The sequence below is a fragment of the Misgurnus anguillicaudatus genome, chromosome 22 (genome assembly GCF_027580225.2).
Source record: "Misgurnus anguillicaudatus chromosome 22, ASM2758022v2, whole genome shotgun sequence".
Lineage (NCBI taxonomy): Eukaryota > Metazoa > Chordata > Actinopteri > Cypriniformes > Cobitidae > Misgurnus > Misgurnus anguillicaudatus.
In genome coordinates this window covers 34,006,783-34,026,439 of record NC_073358.2, presented here as the reverse complement: position 1 = coordinate 34,026,439, position 19,657 = coordinate 34,006,783, and the positions used below count along the sequence as shown (strand labels likewise).

Genomic DNA, 19,657 nt, shown 5'->3' with positions numbered 1-19,657 from the left:
CATATGTAATTATATAATATAAAAATGTATATTATATATATAATTATATAATTTACATTTATATATATATTTACATTTATATATATATTTACATTTATATATATATATTTACATTTATATATATATATTTACATTTATATTTACATATTAATAAAGTAACTGTTTGTACAGGATGAAATAAACAATAATCAAAATTATTAAGCATCAGTAGTTTATTGCAAGATTAATACATCAAAGAGAAGCCTGACAAGCAGATGCACTGAGATGTACATGTAATAATTACAAGCTTTGTCAATCCACTGTGTATGTGCCTTGACCCAGAATCCCTCTCCTACTTGCAGATTCTGAGTGGTGGGCAATCATAGCTTTCTTGCGGGCTTCGGGATCTCGAAAGGTGTCCAGAGCTGGTCCCACCTGCAGAACAGTGTCAAATAAATCATACTCTGATATTCAGTCGACTGGGAAGTTGTGAGAGAGAACGATGACAGGTGAGATTCATAAGATAAATCAGATATATGTGCTGTGGTTCCCTTCCCATGTGTATGTATATAGAGACAGAATGCAAGATGTAAGTGGTTTTAAAACACAGGAAACATTTTTGATTTTCCTACACAAAACTGTTAAATCACTGTTAAAATGGCAGCAGATATGCTTTTCGTGTGTAGCATCTAAGCCGATAAAATAAAATGTGTACTGACAGGTTTTAAATAAAACAGAATTTCTTGTCACAGCACATGTATATTATAAACAATGGCTGAAAACTCCCGATCTGTCAGCCAATCGGTTTAAAAAAAAACATTTATATATGATGAATGCATTTTATAGGCAAGCTTATGTTTATGGCACATTCAAGTGACTGAATGAGAAATCAAACGATTCGAAATCACACCAATGCACTCCTTCACCAAATACTTTTAAAAACAGATTGAAGCTTTAGCATGTCACATCACATCTCAAGTATTTGTTTGCTTTTTATTATAGTTTTACATTTCCGTTTTCTAGCCTTGTTGCCTCTCTCAAACTCCTCCACACCCTTTTGAATTAAAGAGGAACGGTGCATCAAGAAAGCAGAAATGAAAGAGATGTAAGAGAAGATGACAATACAAACAAACAAACGACAGGTATGAAGAAAATGAGCGTAGAACGAAGAAGAGAGTCAAGGATGCAAATGTCGAACCTGGTGCTATCAGGACAGCTACTTGACAGGCTGTAATGAGCAGAGGTAAATCTTTTATAAGGTTAACGCTCCTCTCTCTCTCCATCAGCTGTCATACAAGAGAGAATTTAGCGCAGGCATGCAACAAAAATAACACCCTCCCTCATTAGAGCCGACTGAGGGTGGACGACAGGACAGACAGGCGCATAGGGTGCGAGTGTGTGTGCGTGTATGTGTGTAGAGGGGTAATTTGCAGAGGAAATAGGACAAGATGTGATGGAAGAGAACAGGCGAGGAGTTAAAAGAAAATGGGATATGCATGTATGTGCAAAATGATGGAGAAATCCGTGTGCGCATGTGCGTACGTGTTTTTCTGAGAACGTGTGTTGGGATGTGTCTAATGGTCTTCGGGGGCCATCATTAGCTCAGCGGGAGTCTGATTCCCTCATAATTGGAAGCATTGGGGATTGTCAATAGGAAATTTTCATGTACTTCTGACAGGTAGAGCTGTCAGGATAATAGTCCACTTGTCATTGCAAAAGACCAGAAAAACCCCCACTATTGATTTAATTGGTGATTCACCATCATACCGGGTATTATGGCTCGAAAAGCAACCTAAACTGAAGGGGGTTGTGTATGTGTGAACAATTGCAAGGCTTGAGGCAGATTTTGTTACTTTCATTGTAGATTTTTCAGCTGGGCAACCTCATACTTCATATTGTCACAACACATACACACAAGCTATCTCTCTCACTCTCTCTCTCTCTCTGTCTGTCTGTCTCTCTCACTCTCTCTTGTAAGTCTACACACACAATACACTGATCATGATTACTACTCTACCATTGCCAGTTAACCACACCACTGGAATCATATAACATTTTATACAAATTGCTGGGAAATTAATTTGACGTATTATGTATTATAAAATAAACGTGTAGCGTAACTACACTGTCACTGGTGCCGTACCCTTTAAAAAAAAAGTGCAGCGTTGCACCTTGAGTTTACATTAGTACCTCACAGGTCAATTTTGGTACCAAAGAGTGCACATTATTAATACCTCAAAGGTACCCAAATGTATATCTGTACCTAATGATATATATTAGAACCGTTTTAAAGGGCACTGCCCCAGTGACAGCTGGAGTACATATTTTGACCCTTTTTTTCTAAAAGCGTAGTTAAGTGAAAAAAAATTGGAGATTTCCAGAGAATAAAAGGTCATTGTTGCAACTCTGGGAGCTTTTACCTGCTGAAACCGAGGCAGTTTCCACATGGATGGAGCTTCGGGTAAGGGCATGCTCTTGCGGAGCAGAGTTGTCCGCGTGTCCTGTATACGCCCAAGCTGAGCCTGTTGAAATTTGCCCGATTTAAATGACACTTATACCAGATTCATTTTCCTGAGAACAGCAAGAATAAATTCATTTCATGTACCTTCTTGTGGTGATGTGCTCGTAGGACTCTGTCCCTGGCCTGCTGCTCTTCCAGCCATCTCTGAGCATATTTATACTCCATGAGCTCTGAGATTGGAGTAGATGGTCTGCACGAAACCAAAGGTTAATTGGAATGAATGCACCTTTTCACAAAAATCTGAGGGGGGTAACTCTTTAATTTTATACTATCAGAAAAAAATGGTCAAAAAATGGTCCACTGGGGCGGAACACTTTTCTAAAAAGTACATCTTTGCTCCTAAAGAGAGCTTATCATTACCTCAAAGGTAATTCAAAAGGTACATTTTGGTACCAAATGTTTTCATATCTGTACACAAATGGTAAATATTAGGACCTTTTAAAAGGGTACCGCCCCAGTGATGGCTTTTGACCATTTTTAAATATGTGGTAGTAAAGCAGTGCACTAATAAAATGGAGAGTGATCCTTTCTTTAAGAATTAGAGTTATTGTTTATTGAATATTTTGGCTACTTTGATGATGCTTCCAGCTGTGAATAACATTTCCATATACCATATTAGGGCTGGGTATTATTTCAGATGTTCCAGATCGATTCGATTCACAAGCTATCAAATTGATTTGATTTCAATTCACAAGCTATCGAATTGATTTGATTTCGATTCTCGGTTTGATTCCGATTCTCGGGCCGATTTTTATACTCGATTGCCGATTCAACTCAATAAATATAGATTATGTATTATATTATATTAAAATATTATATAAAGAATAATTGACGACGGGCCGTTGAATTATAAGAAAATAATGCACACCCAAGGTGGTTATGCGGCACGATGCGAAAGGGTGCAGTTACACCGCGGGTGTGCATTATTTTTGATTCATTCGAAGGAGTCAATTATTCCGCTTATACCACGGTTACCAAAAACATTGCTCTGGTGCCTATTTTTAAGATATTTGACAAGTTAGGTGTGCGGTTTACCGAAAAGTAATCAACACCCACGGAACATTTTACTACCGAGCCCCTAAGGTGACATAAAGTAAAAAATCTAAAGTTTAGTTTTATGTGCTCACGTGAAACTTTCATGTGCTCACCTGAAACCTACATGTGCAGAAGTTAAGTTTCGCATGCTTACGAGAAACTTTCACGAGTGCACGTGAAACATGTGAAAAATTAAATAAAGTTTAGTTTCGCGTGCGCACGCGATAGTTTCACTTGAAACTTTCATGCGCGCACATGAAACTATCGCGTGCGCACGTGAAACTACCTTGTTTAGTATCTGCTTGAAAGTTTCATGTGCGCGCGCGAAACTAAACTTTATTTAATTTTGCTCCATGTCCCTTTAGGGGCTCTGTATTTCTCAGCCACTCAGAATAAAGCATTCAACAGCCCCGTTATTATATTATATTATATTATATTATATTATATTATATTATATTATATTATATTATATTATATTATATTATATTATATTATATTATATTATATTATATTATATTATATTATATTATATTATAGACTGAATGAATGACAGGCTCACCTCTCGCTCCTTAGTAAAAATCGCGTGATGCAAAAAAGAGGGTGACATCTAGTGGAGAAGACTAGTAATTAGAGTAACGTTAATCTTACATTTAATGCTTGCGGAAATATGGGGGGAAAAATCGATTCATGGCCTTTGAAAACCGATTTTGAATCGACCACGTAAAAAAACCCTGATTAATTGAAAAATCTTTTTTGCCCAGCCCTATACCATATTTTACATTAAGCAGAGTTTTTCCTTAAATTAATGCAGTAGATGTGTAAACAGCAGATAAGACGCCCACAGTAATTGCATCACAGGCTGCAGTGGAACTCTAATAGCTGGCCTTTAAACTGACATTTGACCCTGCATTGTGACTTTGTAAACCTACTACCAGATGTACCCCATTCTTACATCTTGAATAGAAATCTCAAGATGCACCAGTGTGTACTCTGTATTTAATGCGCATGTGTGCGCGCGCGTGCGTGCGTATGGGGATGGTGACATTTTCTGCAAGGATCCTAACACACCCTCATTAGGGCTGACCGTGGCATTCGCAAACAGCATTTGATGGATAGAGTGCAGGGCCAAACAAGTCCCCGAGGACCCCTGATCTTACCTCTCATTGCTCCAGCTCTCCTTCCTCCTGTCTGCCTCTTAAAACACTCGCCCAACACTGGATGTATCAACATCAAGAGTGAGCGAGAGAGAAAGGGACCGAGAGGAAGCCTGGACACGAAGCTGTGTTTTTGGTTAAATAATTCAACTCCATTTCAACAGAATCAAGGCCCAAGAGGGCGCGAGCAAAAAAGAAAGGAGGCTGAAGGAGAGGGAAGGGCAGAAGGGAGCTCGCGGCAGAACGGACCGCTGTAATAATCCTACCAAAGTGCGCGTGTCATATCTCAGTGGGTATGGATCTCAAAAACTAGTTCTCTCAGCTTTCTGGCTACCTTTCATTCTCCGTTCCGTGCAGATATACATACCTGCACCTTCTCCACCCCCTGGTCCTTCCCTTTTGTCTGACTGCTCCACTATTTTTTAAATCTGAACATCCACCCGTTTTAGTTTGCCCTTGGAGAGAGTCCTATTCATGGAACCATTTATAGCTTCTGCACGCTCGATATATCCAGTAATATGAAAACAACGACGGGGTTGTGGCGTAAATACGACTCATTAATATTAATAAGGTGATGTAAGGTTCACCTAGCAGTCTTCGTCTAATTAGCAGACATGTATGGGTGTTATAGGATCAGTTAAGTACATCTGACTGCAGACAGCAGAACTGACCCAGATGATGCTTGGTTTATTTTTACATGACTGACTACTATAATGACATTTAATACGTTTTGAGTGTTTCACTTTATATCTAAAATGATTTCAACTTTATAAACAGACGGCATTGAAATGACACATACGCTGTTTCTCTTTCTCTCTTAAATTTCTCAGATAACGCACAGTTCATCCAGCATGGGACCACTAGTGAAAATCTATTATGCATATTTGATTTTTGTTTCTTGTAATAGAAAAATTAAATACAGGATTTAAAAAATTTAATTTCTCTTTAAATAAACACAAATCTTAGATTTTTCGGATCTTACAGGCAGCTTCACTAACAGAACATCCACAGATGCATCTGCTCTGATTTCATGATTTAATCTCCTTGAAATACAAAGTACGTGTCACTTCCCGGAGGGACCCAGTTCTTACATACCCGAAGGCACTTTGGTGATCTTTGGTGGACGCCTGACCCGCCGGGGGCGAGGCGGCTGGGAGGACGCTCCCCGGTCGGGGCCCCGAAGGACTGGCCTCAAATGCTAAAATAATCTTTATGATTGTATATTAAAGAGGTCCTAGCATTATAAAACACAGGGCCTTTATACCCCCCCACACACACACTCACCTGTTAGAAACACCAAACGAAGCATCTGTTGTTATGCGCGGTGGGGCAGACCTACGAAAGGCCTCTCTGGTCGCTGGCTGGCGGCGGATGTCATGGGTGGCACGGTACTGGTGCACCTCTTTGGCAGTAACCAAGCCTGACTTGACCCCCTCTCGGTTAAGAGCGATGAAATCCCTCTCCGCCGTCCTGTGTCTGGTAGACATAGTGTGCGTTTGCCAGTTGGAGATCGCTAAAAGGAGAGAGATCTTATAAAAATTGCATTAAAAAGGCATTATAATGGCACATGCTCTGGTTGGAGATCAATTTTTGTTGTTGTTTGTTATAACAGTTACAATTGGATCAGCGATGACTAAGCTCAGATAAGCATGACAGGGTAACCTTCGCTAGATCTGTTCATGGCTCTTGTATAAGGTAGACGGGTTGACACTGGCAGTCACTGACGTCTGTCCTCCATTGGAAGTGCATAATTAAAGTGTAAGACGGGAAGCCGGTGCAGAAGCCAGGCACAGTTTAGTATGCTAACAGGAGTGCAGTGACAGCACAGGGTGAGTGCCTGAGGGGACACTTACTCAAGAAAACACACTGTGACATCAATCTGCGACAAGATTTGATGGGGAACGGGGTGGGGGGAGGTTTCTCATAAACAAAGGCTTTGAGTAAGTACACATGCTTCTTGGAAATGATTGAATCTTTATTATTTTTGTGTTAAAGGCCTAAATAAAACTACCACGACTAAAAATGTTGACATTTTTTAGGAAATTGTTTTGTCACTTACCCTCTGGCACTCCTCCATCATGTACTGTAGTTGCTGTCCCATAAACAAAGTCAGATCCTGGGCAGGACAAACCTCTTGACTTGGTCTTTCCGAGTGTAGGCTATAGAGATCGCATAGTAGTGAGAACTCTACACAGATGGACAGATTTCTTTTTTTTTATATATATAATTGCTGTATAGCTTACTGGAAAAGCATTCCTAGGTGAAAAAGTAGTACACTTCCATAGTGTACTTAAAGTGCTTTATTTTCGCACACTAATTTTGTACTTAAAGGTGCAGTGTGTAATTTTTAAAAGGAACTCTTGACAGAAATACAAAATAATATACAAAACTATATTAACAGGGGTGTATTAAGACCTTTTTATAATGAACTGTTATGTTTTTATTACCTTAGAATGAGATGTGTTTATCTACATACACTGAGGGTCCCCTTACGTGGAAGTCGCCATTTTGTGCCGTCATGTTTCTACAGAAGCCCTTAACGGACAGACCTTTTTTTACTTGGTTGTCTCCGTCAATTGCATGTTTTTCTAGTGGCGGGTACCGTAGCTTCTTTATGCATTTCAAAACGAGGGGTGAGCAGTGGACTGAGCCGTTGGTTGCAATTCGCAACCTCACCACTGGATGCCGCTAAAATTTACACACTGCACCTTCAATATAATAATCTTTAGTACTTGTTTAAATGTTCTTAAGATCATCTAAGTGTACTTCACTGTGCTATTTTGAGACACCATAAATATGAACTAAAATGTGCTACAAATTTATAAAAAAAAAATATTTATGTACCACTTGTAATAAACTTGAACCCATCTTTGCATGAAAGTTGAGTTCAAGTTTAATACAAGTGTTAACTAAATATATTTTTAATACAGAAAGTATGTAAAAAGTGCATTTTAGTTCATATTCATGGTGTCACAAAATAGCACAAATAAGTACACTTACACTGAAAAAAATGATTCATTGAATTTAATAAAAAAATTTAAGGTAAGTGGTTGCAATCAATTTATTTAAGCTACATTTAAACTAAAGTTTTATATTTTATTTTACTTTAATAATCTTTTTTTGTTTAAATGTAGCTTAAATAAATTGATTGCAACCACTTACCTTAAAAAAATTGATTAAATTTAATGAATCTTTTTTTTTCAGTGTAAGAACATCTTAAGAAGTACTAAAGATAAATTGGTCACACTTTATTTTACGGTATCACTGTTACAGTGTAATTATACATTTAAGTACTAACTAATAATCATTAACAACATGTACTTACTATAGGGTTGTGTTTAGGATTAGGGTTTGGTTTAGGGTTAGTTACATGTAATTATGCATAATTAACTGTTATTACTATAATAATTACATGTAACATGTGTAACAAAGACACCGTAAAATAAAGTGTTACAGATACATTTTTAGTATATTAAGTACAAAATTTGTGTGCGAAAATAAAGCACTTTAAGTACACTATGAACTGAAAAAAATGATTCATTGAATTTAATCAATTTTTTTAAGGTAAGTGGTTGCAATCAATTTATTTAAGCTACATTTAAACAAAAGTTTTATATTTTATTCTACTTTACTAATATTTTTTGTTTAAATGTAGCTTAAATAAATTGATTGCAACCACTTACCTTAAAAAAATTGATTAAATTCAATGACTCATTTTTTTCAGTGTACTTTTTCACCTGGGTTGCGTTAGCAGTGCAAAAGGCTGTGGGATCAAACCCAGGGAAGACACATACTGATAAAATGTATACCTTTGTATAAAATCGTCTGCCAAATGCATAAACATAATGTGAATTTGCCCTAAAGCGATTTTATGTGTGTATTTTTGACATTTCTTTTATAAACACCAATGAACTGTCAGTCAAACACCAGTGACTCAGTAACTATCCCAGGTAAAAAAGTAGTATACTTTAGTCTATTAGAAATATTATTGAAGTACATGAAGTATAAAACAAGTATGCCTCTACTTGTTGTGCTTTATTTAAAGAGTATGTAGTTTTTAAAAGTATACTTTTAGTGTATGCACAAAATGTACTTAAACACAACTATAATTTGCGCGGCAATGTCTTTTGAATTGTACTTCCATTAAAATGGCGATACAATCCAATTGTACTGTAAGGGTGCTTAATTGCTCATAAATCTAAAAAAAGTTTTTTTCACTGTAAAAAGTAATACCTAAATCTAACTCATAAAAATTGAGCCAAGTGGCTGCATTTGATGTTTTAAGTTGAGTCAAAGTGGATTATACATGATAAAATAAAGCTGAATTTACTCAATAAAGTGTTCATTTAGAATTACTCAAATTATTTACCTTTTTATGTTATTTTAACTCACATTTTAATTAAAAAACAAGAATAAATTAAAGGCACAAAAAAAAACAGGCACAGAAACACTTTTTACAGTGTATATTTACACTTAAGTGTAGTCAAATGTTAAGTTGAAGGTAATACATAATTGAATACACTTAAAGGAATATTCCATTTTCTTAAAAGAAAAATCCAGATAATTTACTCACCACAATGTCATCCAAAATGTTGATGTCTTTCTTTGTTCAGTCGAGAAGAAATTATGTTTTTTGAGGAAAACATTGCAGGACTTTTCTCATTTTAATGGACTTTAATAGACACCAACAATTAATACTTAACTCAACACACAACAGTTTTTTCAACAGAGTTTCAAAGGACTATAAACAATCCCAAACGAGGCACAAGGGTCCCATCCAGCAAAACGACCGTCATTTTTGACAACAAAAATAACAAATATCCACTTTTATAGCACAACTTTTCGTTTAGGTCCGGTCCAGCGCCACCTAACGTAAATGCGTAGTGATGTAGGGAGGTCACGTGTTACATATATAAAACGCACATTTGCGGACCATTGTAAACAATAAACTGACACAAAGACATTAATTAGTATCAGTTGAAATACAACAACGTAGGAACGATCCTCTTTCTCGACACTGGGGCGGAGTTTCGCGTTCGTCCTCTGTGACCTCTTGACGTGATGACGTATTGCGTCGGGTCACGCTAGCGCATGACGACCGGATCTAAACGAAAAGTTGTGCTATAAAAGTGGATATTTGTTATTTTTATTGTCAAAAATGACAATCGTTTTGCTAGATAAGACCCTTGTGCCTCGTTTGGGATTGTTTGTGGTCCTTTGAGACTCCGTTGAAAAGAACTGTTAAGTGTTGAGTTAAGTATTAATGGTTGGTGTCTATTAAAGTCCATTAAAATGAGAAAAATCCTGCAATGTTTACTCAAAAAACATAATTTCTTCTCGACTGAACAAAGAAAGACATCAACATTTTGGATGACATGGTGGTGAGTAAATTATCTGGATTTTTCTTTTAAGAAAATGGAATATTCCTTTAACTATACTTGGATTTGATGAAAATAGTACAAAATGTAGAAAATATACTTAGTACACTTTTTAAAGTATATTTTTCATAGAATTATTTTTCACCTGGGATACATTACCAAAATTAATAAAAGACCACTTAGAAAAAAACCGAAGCATTTCACAATAAAGACAATGTAGGTATTAAAATGTCAAGTTGATTTTTTATTTTGATTGACAGATTAAATCACACCTTTAGATTTTAGCATTATTGAGTGAGTCTATTAATAAAGTCTTAATTTTCCAAAAAAGTGTTCGCGTAAGATGCACAAATGATTGTGCTGGCTGTCAACTTTGTAAAAAAATCCTATTTGAAGGCATTCTTGATGGTTGATATCTTCAGTCAGGACCGAATCACTAACACTGTAGTCCGTTTAGTTCATATATAGTAGGATTTGTGTCTCCGGAGTGATGACTGTAAGATGATTGACAGCTAAATGGTAAAAAAAGGCATCATTTATCCTCCATGTGTTTTTGGGGGAGGGAATCTCTCCCATCGTAATCTACCCTGAAAGCATCTCATGGGGCAGAAGAAAAGCCCGGTATTCTTCTCTGAACTCTGTTAAACAACTCAAAGCCTTGTTTTAAGAGCAGCTTATCTTAGAAAAGGTGGAAAATTGAGAATCAAACCACGGCAAAGGTGACAACCGGATGTATCGAAAGTGATCTGTGAAATATGGTGCCTGAGCATTCCAGAAGCAGGTATCTTTGATCTTTGATGGAACATGAGGGAGGTGTGCTCGCATGTCAGTCACGGAGTTACAGTTATGTCGGCGGTTCTCCTCACTCTGTCGCGAGTGATTTTTGGAAGAAGAAAAGACTTTGTGTGGCGAGTCTGTTGAATCTCTCATCTCTGGAGATCTCTGTGTGTGTGCGTGTGTGTTTGCTGTGTTCTAAAGACTTAATTCCTGGTTAAAAACCCTGAATCCTTCATTATTCGGAGGTCTACGACGAAAACTGGATTTCAAAGACATTTGTCACTGGACCCCCACCAGTCGCCCCAGTCGAGTAAAGCCCTCCAAAAACTTAATATGGTTGCCAAACTCTGCTCTTTCTCGATAACCTAAATCTTTCTTTGGCCTTTTGAAATCAAAGCCCGTTTCCAACCTCTAGTTAACATATCTGTTGAAACGTATCAAATGCTTCTTAAAGCTACAATCCTTTGCGTTAGTGCCACCGTGATGCTTGGCCACCCTCTTTAATCCCCTTCGCAATTTTAATCTGCAGATTGGTTTGAGGAGATCACTTAGAGATGCCTGAAGGAACGTGTTGACTGCTGGCGTAAAACGGCTAATCAGACCCCTCAAAACATTATTGGGCCTTTCATTCGCAATAAAAGGCCTGAAAGGGAAGGGGACAACAGAAAAGGCAAGTCGGGTGGAGGATTATGTTAAGCAAAAGCTCCTTTTATATTGTCATTTACTGGTGATCTGTCTCTATATTGTGCTTTCATTAACCAGGCACGGACGCGCTGAAAGAGCCAGAGGCCGGCATGAGAATAGGGCCGCGCTGAGAGAGGCTACACAAGGGTCAGTGGGAGCAGATTATTCACACAGGCTAAAAAGGGAGCCAAAACAGGGGGACATAATCATCTCTTACTTAGAAGACCCCTTCAGTTTGGCCCCTGTCTATTCAGGGCCCCATGCTTTAATTTCACCGTCCTTTTGTCCCTCTCTTGCTCATGTGTGCGCTTAGGATTTCGATTGAGCTGCTGAGATTAGTTTAACGCCGACCCTAAGAGTCTATCACTACACTTTTTCGGTCTCATCTCTGGTGCTGTTTGAACGCACACACCCTCGCTCTCGCACTTAGATTACAGAAGTCTCCTTTTCTTTCTCAGATCTTGGCTTCATAAGTGAGCCCCATGTGGTATCCCTTTAATGCGAGCCCGTCTTAGTGTTTTTGTTCTCTCTTCTCCTCCTGGTGCTGAAGTGGTGTGTGAGTATCTGCTGATCTGTATCACTTGAAATCACAGTACATCTCCAACAGCCTAGCTACTAGATTACACAAATTGCAGCGGGGAAGCTTGGAGATAAAACCGATCCGCACCTCCTGTCCAAAGTCTACCGGTTTTACGCCGTCCCGGTGGGCCCGGCTTAATCTCCGCAGGCAGAGGCAAGGAGAGCCGTGAGCCAGGCCTGATCATCTCGTATAACTCGAAGCTGACAGACAGCCTCGCCGTGCACTTCTTTCCCTCACAATTACAAATAAAAGCGCCCTTGATGATGATTAGAGGATAATAGGGAGTAATGCTCCGAACTGTTTCCCTTAATTATGATCCTGCAGTCCCATTCAGCGCCATCTGGTGCCTGATTACAGGACAGCAGGCACGCTGGCTTATTTTAATTAATCTTCTCAGCGTAACAAACTACTAGCAAAAAAGTGGACTCTGTATCTTTCATCAGACCTCCCACCTCATACAAATCAGAGACAATTATTTCCTTCTAAGCGTACCTTAGAAAGAATGGCCCTTTTAATTCGAAACTGCTATCCCTTTATGTATTTTACAAAACGTAGAAAAGTCAGTGTGATGAAGTCAGCTTTTAAAAAAGAAAAAATGCACGTACTAATAAGGATCATGTCAAAAATGCTGAGAGAAGAAAAATACGAATAAATTTCTCATCAGGTCACAGCTTTTCTCTTTCGCAGCTAAACTCGAAAATCCCTTGAATGTAAATTCGCACATATGTGCAATGCAAACATTCAAGCAGATTCACGCGCGCATTCATCTCATCTCCTTTATAGTCTGGCTGGTTATTAAGATGCTAACTCTTTTTATGTGTGGCAAATCCTGAAGCTTTGGGTATAATTGATGAGGCATTTCCATAAAGAGGGCCAGCTAATTGGGAGCATGTGTCTGGGCAAAAGCCTGCGTGCTATCCTCCCTCGATTCAGAGCAGTTTTATTGTACGGCTTCAGATGTATGGATGCTCGAGGGTGTATTTTTATGTATTTTTAATAGGAAAAGTAGTACACAATCTGGTCCTAGACTCGGTCAAAATTTGTACACCGTGACCTCAAACTGTATGTTGTGCTGCTCAATTTAACATGGACAGGAATGATACATTATATCTTCATTTGTCCAGGTACGTGGATAAATAAATGCGCATCGTCTTTGTTATGAGATACTACGATAAGGCCAAAGGTCTCTTTAACTATCTCATTTACACTGATCTATTATGCAAGCAGTTTACAGTAATGTACTGAGGTTCATGATTATGTATCTGTCTCTTTCTGCTTGTGTCTACAATGGTCCCAGCTGGATTCTATTAATATTAAGGCTTTGTGCTACTACAGCGACCATGTGGAAGCTAAAGCACCTTGTAAAGGTTGTAGTGAAGGCTTATGAGTCACTGTCTAACCAAGGTGAGTGAAGGTCAAGGTTTGGACCGGTCCCTTTGCAATGCAAATACATTTCTGAAGCCAATTAAAGTCAGTAGGCAAAATCTTATGATATATGGATTTGAAATTGTTTTGCCATATCTATCCTATTGAAACATTTTTTTTGCACATTTGTGACCCTGTCTGTGAATTTCAAGTCTCATTATTTAATTATGAGATTAGGAGCATCAAAGTTAGATTTTACTGATTTCACTTTCATTATATTGTTAAAAATATCAAGGTTATACATTATACATTATATAGGATGATCTTATGTAGAAAACTGTAAATCACAAAAAAAAAACACTTTAGGTGGGTTTTCACAGGCACAGGGTCACATTTAAGTTAAATTTAAGAAAAAAACAACTTTAGGTTGTTTTAAAATGTCATGTATATAATAAATTCGCCTGCAGGCTATAGGCTACAGTATAGATTTGCTTTAGAAGAAATCACAGATTGCTGTGTGTCTAACATTACTAATATAGGCTGTATGAAAAGTGAATGGTAATGAGTGGGAAGAGGGGACTGTGAATGGGGCCTAGCCAGTCTGCTGCACAGCAGGGCTCTCTCAGACACCAGAAAACAACAAAAGCCCCAAATCTGCTCCCCTGATCTCTAATTTACTGGTCATCAGGGAATACAGGCACGAAAACATGATTTATTGGCTATGCCTCATCAAAAAGGAATTAAGAGGAGAGGGAAGGAGTTATAAACTTTTCCTTTTTTTTTTATTTTGACTTTTTGGACATGTACACTGAAAACGGCTATGTAAGGGCTTAACTACCAGATATGGTTAGCAGACTAATTCATCCCCGTTTCAGTTTGAGGCCCATTAGCAGATTACTAAGATATATGTATGCTTTTCTCGTGAGACAGCAGACTTGCGAAGAATGGCACGGAAAATTTTTCAGAATGATGAACCGTTCTCACTGTATATGCGCGCACGCCTACAGATACTCTCGCTTTGCCTGACAGCACGAGGGACTTGCAGCGGTTGGCCTATTTCTTAATGAATATGAGTCCGCCGTTGGTCCCCTTTACGCAGAAAGCAAAGGGAGCCTGGATTGATTAAAGAAGGTTGAGGGTGCGCGTTCTAACCTCCAGCTGTAAAAACTAAACACAAGAGGGAAGAAATCAGGCAACATCAGGCAACGCCACAAGAACAAAAGCCTAAATCCTCACAGATGACTCTGTCATTGTTCCAGCGCACTGCCAGAACCTGTAGCTGTGAGTGCTCACAATGAAAAAGAATGAGAAATCCTTGATCTCGCGGGACTATGGGAACATGCACACAGTTCATTATCATAGTCATTTAAATACAGTAATCCTATTTTCTGCATCAGTCAAAAGGGGCATATCAAATAACCCTGGAGAGCATTAGAGAGAAAAGAGGGGCGAGAGCAAGCAAAGGTCTAACAGAGGCGTCTTATCCCACCAGGGATGGACAGAATGATTGGGTGTGTGTGTGAAAAGAGAGAAAGCGGATGAGAGAAAAAGGAGAAACAGAAGATCGCCCAGGTTCATTTCATCCTCCCTTCTGCTTCACTGGAAGACTTGATGAAGTTGAAATGAAGCAGAATTAGATTAGAGAAGGAAGGAACTAGAGAAGGAAGAGAAAATAATTATTGTGAATGACTTCAAACGTCACACAGATAAACCCAAGGCAAAACCCTTAGTGGTCAGATATTTCCATCTCAGTACTATCACTATCTTCTTCTGCTCATTTTAAATGGTATGTACATTTTCAAAGCTGAATTGTATGTGCATTAACATGAAAGTAGTTCTTTTAAATACTGCATGTGTATGAAATATTCATCATTTGGCAGTAAATTAAAAAATTAAAATTGCATTTCTGTATTGGTGCAGGTTTAAGATTTAACAGTGTCTCTCATTTATGCATTTGACAGATGCTTTTATCCAAAGTGACTTCATGGTGCATTAAAAGTATTTATCAGTATGTGTGTGTGTGTGCCCCGGGAAACCAACCCATGACCTTTACGCTACAAATTCAAAGCTCTACCAACTAAGCTAGAGGAACATACTCTTAATTTTCCTAAACCTTCGGATGATGCAATGTTGAAGTTAACAGTGTAAGACAAATAGCCTAGATGAGTGCATTTTAACATTGTTCTATAATAATGCCAGCACTGCACATTTTTAATTTCTCATCATTTAACACATAATTCAACACATTTTCTCATTAGTTAAATGCTTTCTGAGCAGTCTTTAAAAGGGTTAGGGTCCACACTTCAAGACTGCCATAGCAAGCTTTATTTAGAGATTAATCCTGCCATCTAGTGGTTATTTATCTATCTGTCTATTAAAGGGGACATCTCACAGGACTTTTTTAAGATGTCAAATAAATCTTTGGTGTCTCCAGAGTATATATGTGAAGTTCTAGCTCAAAATACCATAGATAATTTATTATAGCATGTTCAAATTGCCACTTTGTAGATGTGAGCCAAAATGTGCTGTTTTGGGGTGTGTCCTTTAACCCTCATAAGCCCCTATTTTTCTGCATACGAGTTCCCTGGAGGTAAAAATGACCCCAGAAATTAAAAGGGTGATTACAAAAAATATATGCATGTTTAAAGGTGCAGTGTGTAATTTTTAGGAGAATCTCTTGACAGAAATGCAAAATAATGTACAAAACTATATTATCAGTGGTGTATAAAGACCTTTCATAATGAACTGTATTGTTTTTATAACCTTGGAATGAGACATTTTTACCTACATACACTGAGGGTCCCCTATTTTGTGCCACCATGTTTCTACAGAAGCTCTTAATGGACAAACATTTTTACTAAGTTGTCTCAAATGATGACATGTTTGTCCTTTGGTGGCTACCGTAGCTTCTCTATGCGTTTCAAAAGCGAGGGGTGAGCTGTAAACTGAGCTGTTGGTTGCAATTTGCAACCTCACCACTAGATACCACTAAAATTTCAACACTGCACCTTTAATAATACAAACAATTTAAATTGTTTTGAGATATTGATCTAGATGTTATGTGTTGAATTCGACCATTTGGTTGTTAGAAAAAAAACAGTTTTATGGTTACCGTTTAGGAAATAAATCATTTTGACCAGCAGATGCCCATAGAGACCCATTCATTTTACTGGATGTGGCCAACTGCTCAACATCATTACTTTAGTGATACATTTTGTCAATTTATGTTAATATAAACATTAGAAAGGTCATTAAAAATAAAAAATATTTCAAATAGTATATTTTTTTATAAATGCCACAGAAATTTGACTAAATGTAAGTGTGTGTGTGTGTGTGTGTGTGTGTGTGTGTGTGTGTGAGATTGAGCATGTCTTTTCTATATTGCATTTGTGCTCTAGTACCAGGGCTACCTTTCTGTGTCAAAATTTTCAGATTTATTCTGGATGCATTGGTTTTATTTGATGAATAACAAGAAAAAAATGATTTTTTTTTGCATTTCCCATTCATTTCAATTGGGGTCATTTTTACCCCCAAAGGGCCTCTTTTGGTGAATTTTTTACACCTCTTTAGAACGACCGAATCGAGCCCAGTTTTTTTATATGAATCTCGACAGATAATCTGGAAAAGTCACAAAATCTTATTCCACTGAGATGAAGGGAACCATGTTTTTTAACTAAATAAAAGTGGCTTGGGGGTAAGATTGACCCCAAGGGACTTATTAGGGTTAAAATGCAAATGAGTTGATCTTTGCAATAAATGGCAGTGCTGTGGTTGGATAGTGCAGATTAAGGTGTGGTATTATCCCCTTCTGACATCACAAGGGGAGCCAAATGTCAATGACCTATTTTATCACATGCTTGCAGAGAATGGTTTACCAAAATTAAGTTAATTGGTTTATCTTTTTCACATTTTCTAGGACCCAATTATAGCACTTAAACATGGAAAAAGTCATATTTTCATGATATGTTCCCTTTAAGACTATATCTGTTTCTGTTAGTTTACATGTTTATGAAAGTTATTCTTTATGGCATTCTATACATAAATTATTGTTTAAAGTTAAATTTTCTAGTTTTAAAAAATTATTTATTTCAAAACTGACCTTAATAAGAAGAGGACGATGCAGCATAGACTCTCTCACCACACCAACACGAGGGCTTTCCATATTTTCTGTCGCTGAGGGGATTCCCTGATGTAAAATAATAAGGTATTCATAATGAATATGTGCGAAAGCAACGGCGCACAGTCATTAGATATTATCGTTTTGCCTTTGAATATGTATAAGAAGATCTCTCACCTGTAGGATGAGACACCTTGTGAGGATAAGTTTAGGAAAACACGGTTGTCAGAAGTTGTCAGTAGACACGCACAACTTGTAATAATAATAATATAAGCACAGCACAGATGTAAATGAAAACACAAATTCAAAAAAGGTTCAATAAGCTCTTTTTAGCAGCAGGCCGTGATATAAATCCGCTTGCTTCTCGTTGTTTTGCGTTGTCATGGAGATGGGACGCTTCGTCATACTCCAGTAGCCTTTGCGGTATTATTATTTGTTTTTTTCTGAAAAGCATTAGCTTTTATTGTTAATTATTGCAAATATACATTTTGTAATTTGGTCAAAATTATACTTACATCAAGTTGTTGTTTTATCGTGATCGCTCCAGTACGGAAGAGGGCAACATGTTACACAAAATACATGTGCACTTAGACGAGAGAATAATAGAGGACTTGAAAGATGAATGTAATTAAAATGAATACAATCACTCTGTACAATAATATGTGTCTGTGTGTATTTTTAAGAGAATGTGTGAGGCATGTCCTCCTTTATAAGGATTGTTACTGCTTTTTGTAAAACGTGTATGTCACTCTCGCGATATTTTGATGTCATGCGCAAATAACCGATTTAAAAAATGAACAGCCGGACAGCGACAACTTCTGTTGGAAAATAATCATATTAGCAAGTGCAATTTCTTAAGATTGCAGCGTCATCATTTGTGATACCACGAATGTCCAAATATTGCATATGTTATTTTAATGTCTTGATCAGTCTTTTTAATAATATCTTAAATTCGTTTAGGCCTATATTTATAACGAGAAGCGCAGCCTGTATATCAAAGGGATGGGTATTTTTTAATAAAATAAAAAATGGAATGGCAAAATCTAAAAAAGTATAAGATATTATTACAGTGGACAGCACAGAGAGACGATGTTATCCCCAGAAGGAACATTTTCACTTTCTAAATGTAAATGCGGGTGCAGTCATCTGTTGGACTGCGGCGGAGCTGCGGGCTGCCTCAGCATCAGCATCTTCTAGGCCCGCCTCCACTTTGTTTTGTAATACGCGCATAAACCAAGGATTAAGGTAAAACGGTAGGCGAACTGATTTCAAAATAAAAGCTTTATGATGCTAAGCAGTACGTTGCTTGGCTATTTTGGGTGTTTGCTAAAGTGTTTGCTATACAGTTGATACATTTTTGGGGGTTGATAGGGGGTTGCCATGTTTGTTATGTAATCGCTTGGATGTTCTGAATGGTTCCTAAGGCATCACTGACAAAAATAAACCATGGTTTCAATGCAGTTAAAACGTTACCATAACCATTGTTTTGCTACAAAAGTGGTAATAATAGGCCAAAATAACCGTGGTTAATACAAACATGTTTAATTTTCATAAAGGATATTTGGTGAGCAGTACAATGCAACATTACAATATTATAATATCTACGTGATACACAGATGTAAAATGAAACTATCTAGACCAATATTACTGAATTATTCTGCATCATGGAATGTTTGTTGAATTTCTATTGAAGGACTCTTAAGTCACGTTTTTACCTTAATGGTTAGCATATGCGCGCATCCCAAAACAACGCGGGGCAACTTGACTCTGTTTTTCAAAGTGGAGTACCTTGGACGAAGGAATCGCTTGACGGTAATATAAACAGTGTACATTGGTTAAGATAATCTACATTTGCATGTGCTGTCTGAAGTTTAGACGCTCGTTTTAGTAAACATGCGGTTTTTACTCAATGCTCTATTTGCCTAACCATTACCATTCTTGAAAAGATCTGGGATGGGACTGCGGTATTTCAAGTCAACCGTGTGTTACTTATAAACCACATAAATGCCTTAAATAGATCTAGTCTTTTTGAAAACTGTATATTCTTTTTCATTCCTTGTACTTATG

The 19,657-nt window shown here is 37.5% G+C and overlaps 1 protein-coding gene across 2 annotated transcripts; it reads right to left on the bottom strand.

Moving 5' to 3' along the window:
- Positions 1-194: 194 nt before the first annotated feature.
- On the bottom strand, positions 195-18,044 carry cfap77 (cilia and flagella associated protein 77). 2 transcript variants are annotated; one of them, XM_073860569.1, is made up of 7 exons: positions 17,768-18,044; positions 17,573-17,659; positions 6,749-6,848; positions 5,974-6,202; positions 2,585-2,690; positions 2,400-2,501; positions 195-414 (listed from the first exon to the last, which is right to left on the bottom strand). In XM_073860569.1, the coding sequence occupies exons 2-7, from the start codon at positions 17,633-17,635 to the stop codon at positions 292-294; spliced, it is 723 nt and encodes a 240-aa protein (XP_073716670.1). In that variant the 5' UTR covers positions 17,636-17,659; positions 17,768-18,044; the 3' UTR covers positions 195-291. The 2 variants fall into 2 exon arrangements, with proteins under 2 accessions (XP_073716670.1, XP_055055317.2); XM_055199342.2 differs by lacking the exons at positions 17,573-17,659; positions 17,768-18,044 and adding an exon at positions 6,352-6,491 and having other exon boundaries at positions 6,749-6,832.
- Between the last annotated feature and the right edge of the window lie 1,613 nt (positions 18,045-19,657).

Excerpts from the sequence above, each read along its gene's own strand:
- cfap77 (XM_073860569.1), bottom strand. The coding sequence starts at position 17,635 with ATGGAAAGCCCTCGTGTTGGTGTGGTGAGAGAGTCTATGCTGCATCGT. Across the intron at positions 6,203-6,748 it reads TGATGGAGGAGTGCCAGAGG|CGATCTCCAACTGGCAAACG; the intron begins GTAAGTGACAAA and ends CTCTCCTTTTAG. Across the intron at positions 2,691-5,973 it reads TCGTTTGGTGTTTCTAACAG|ACCATCTACTCCAATCTCAG; the intron begins GTGAGTGTGTGT and ends GGTTTCGTGCAG.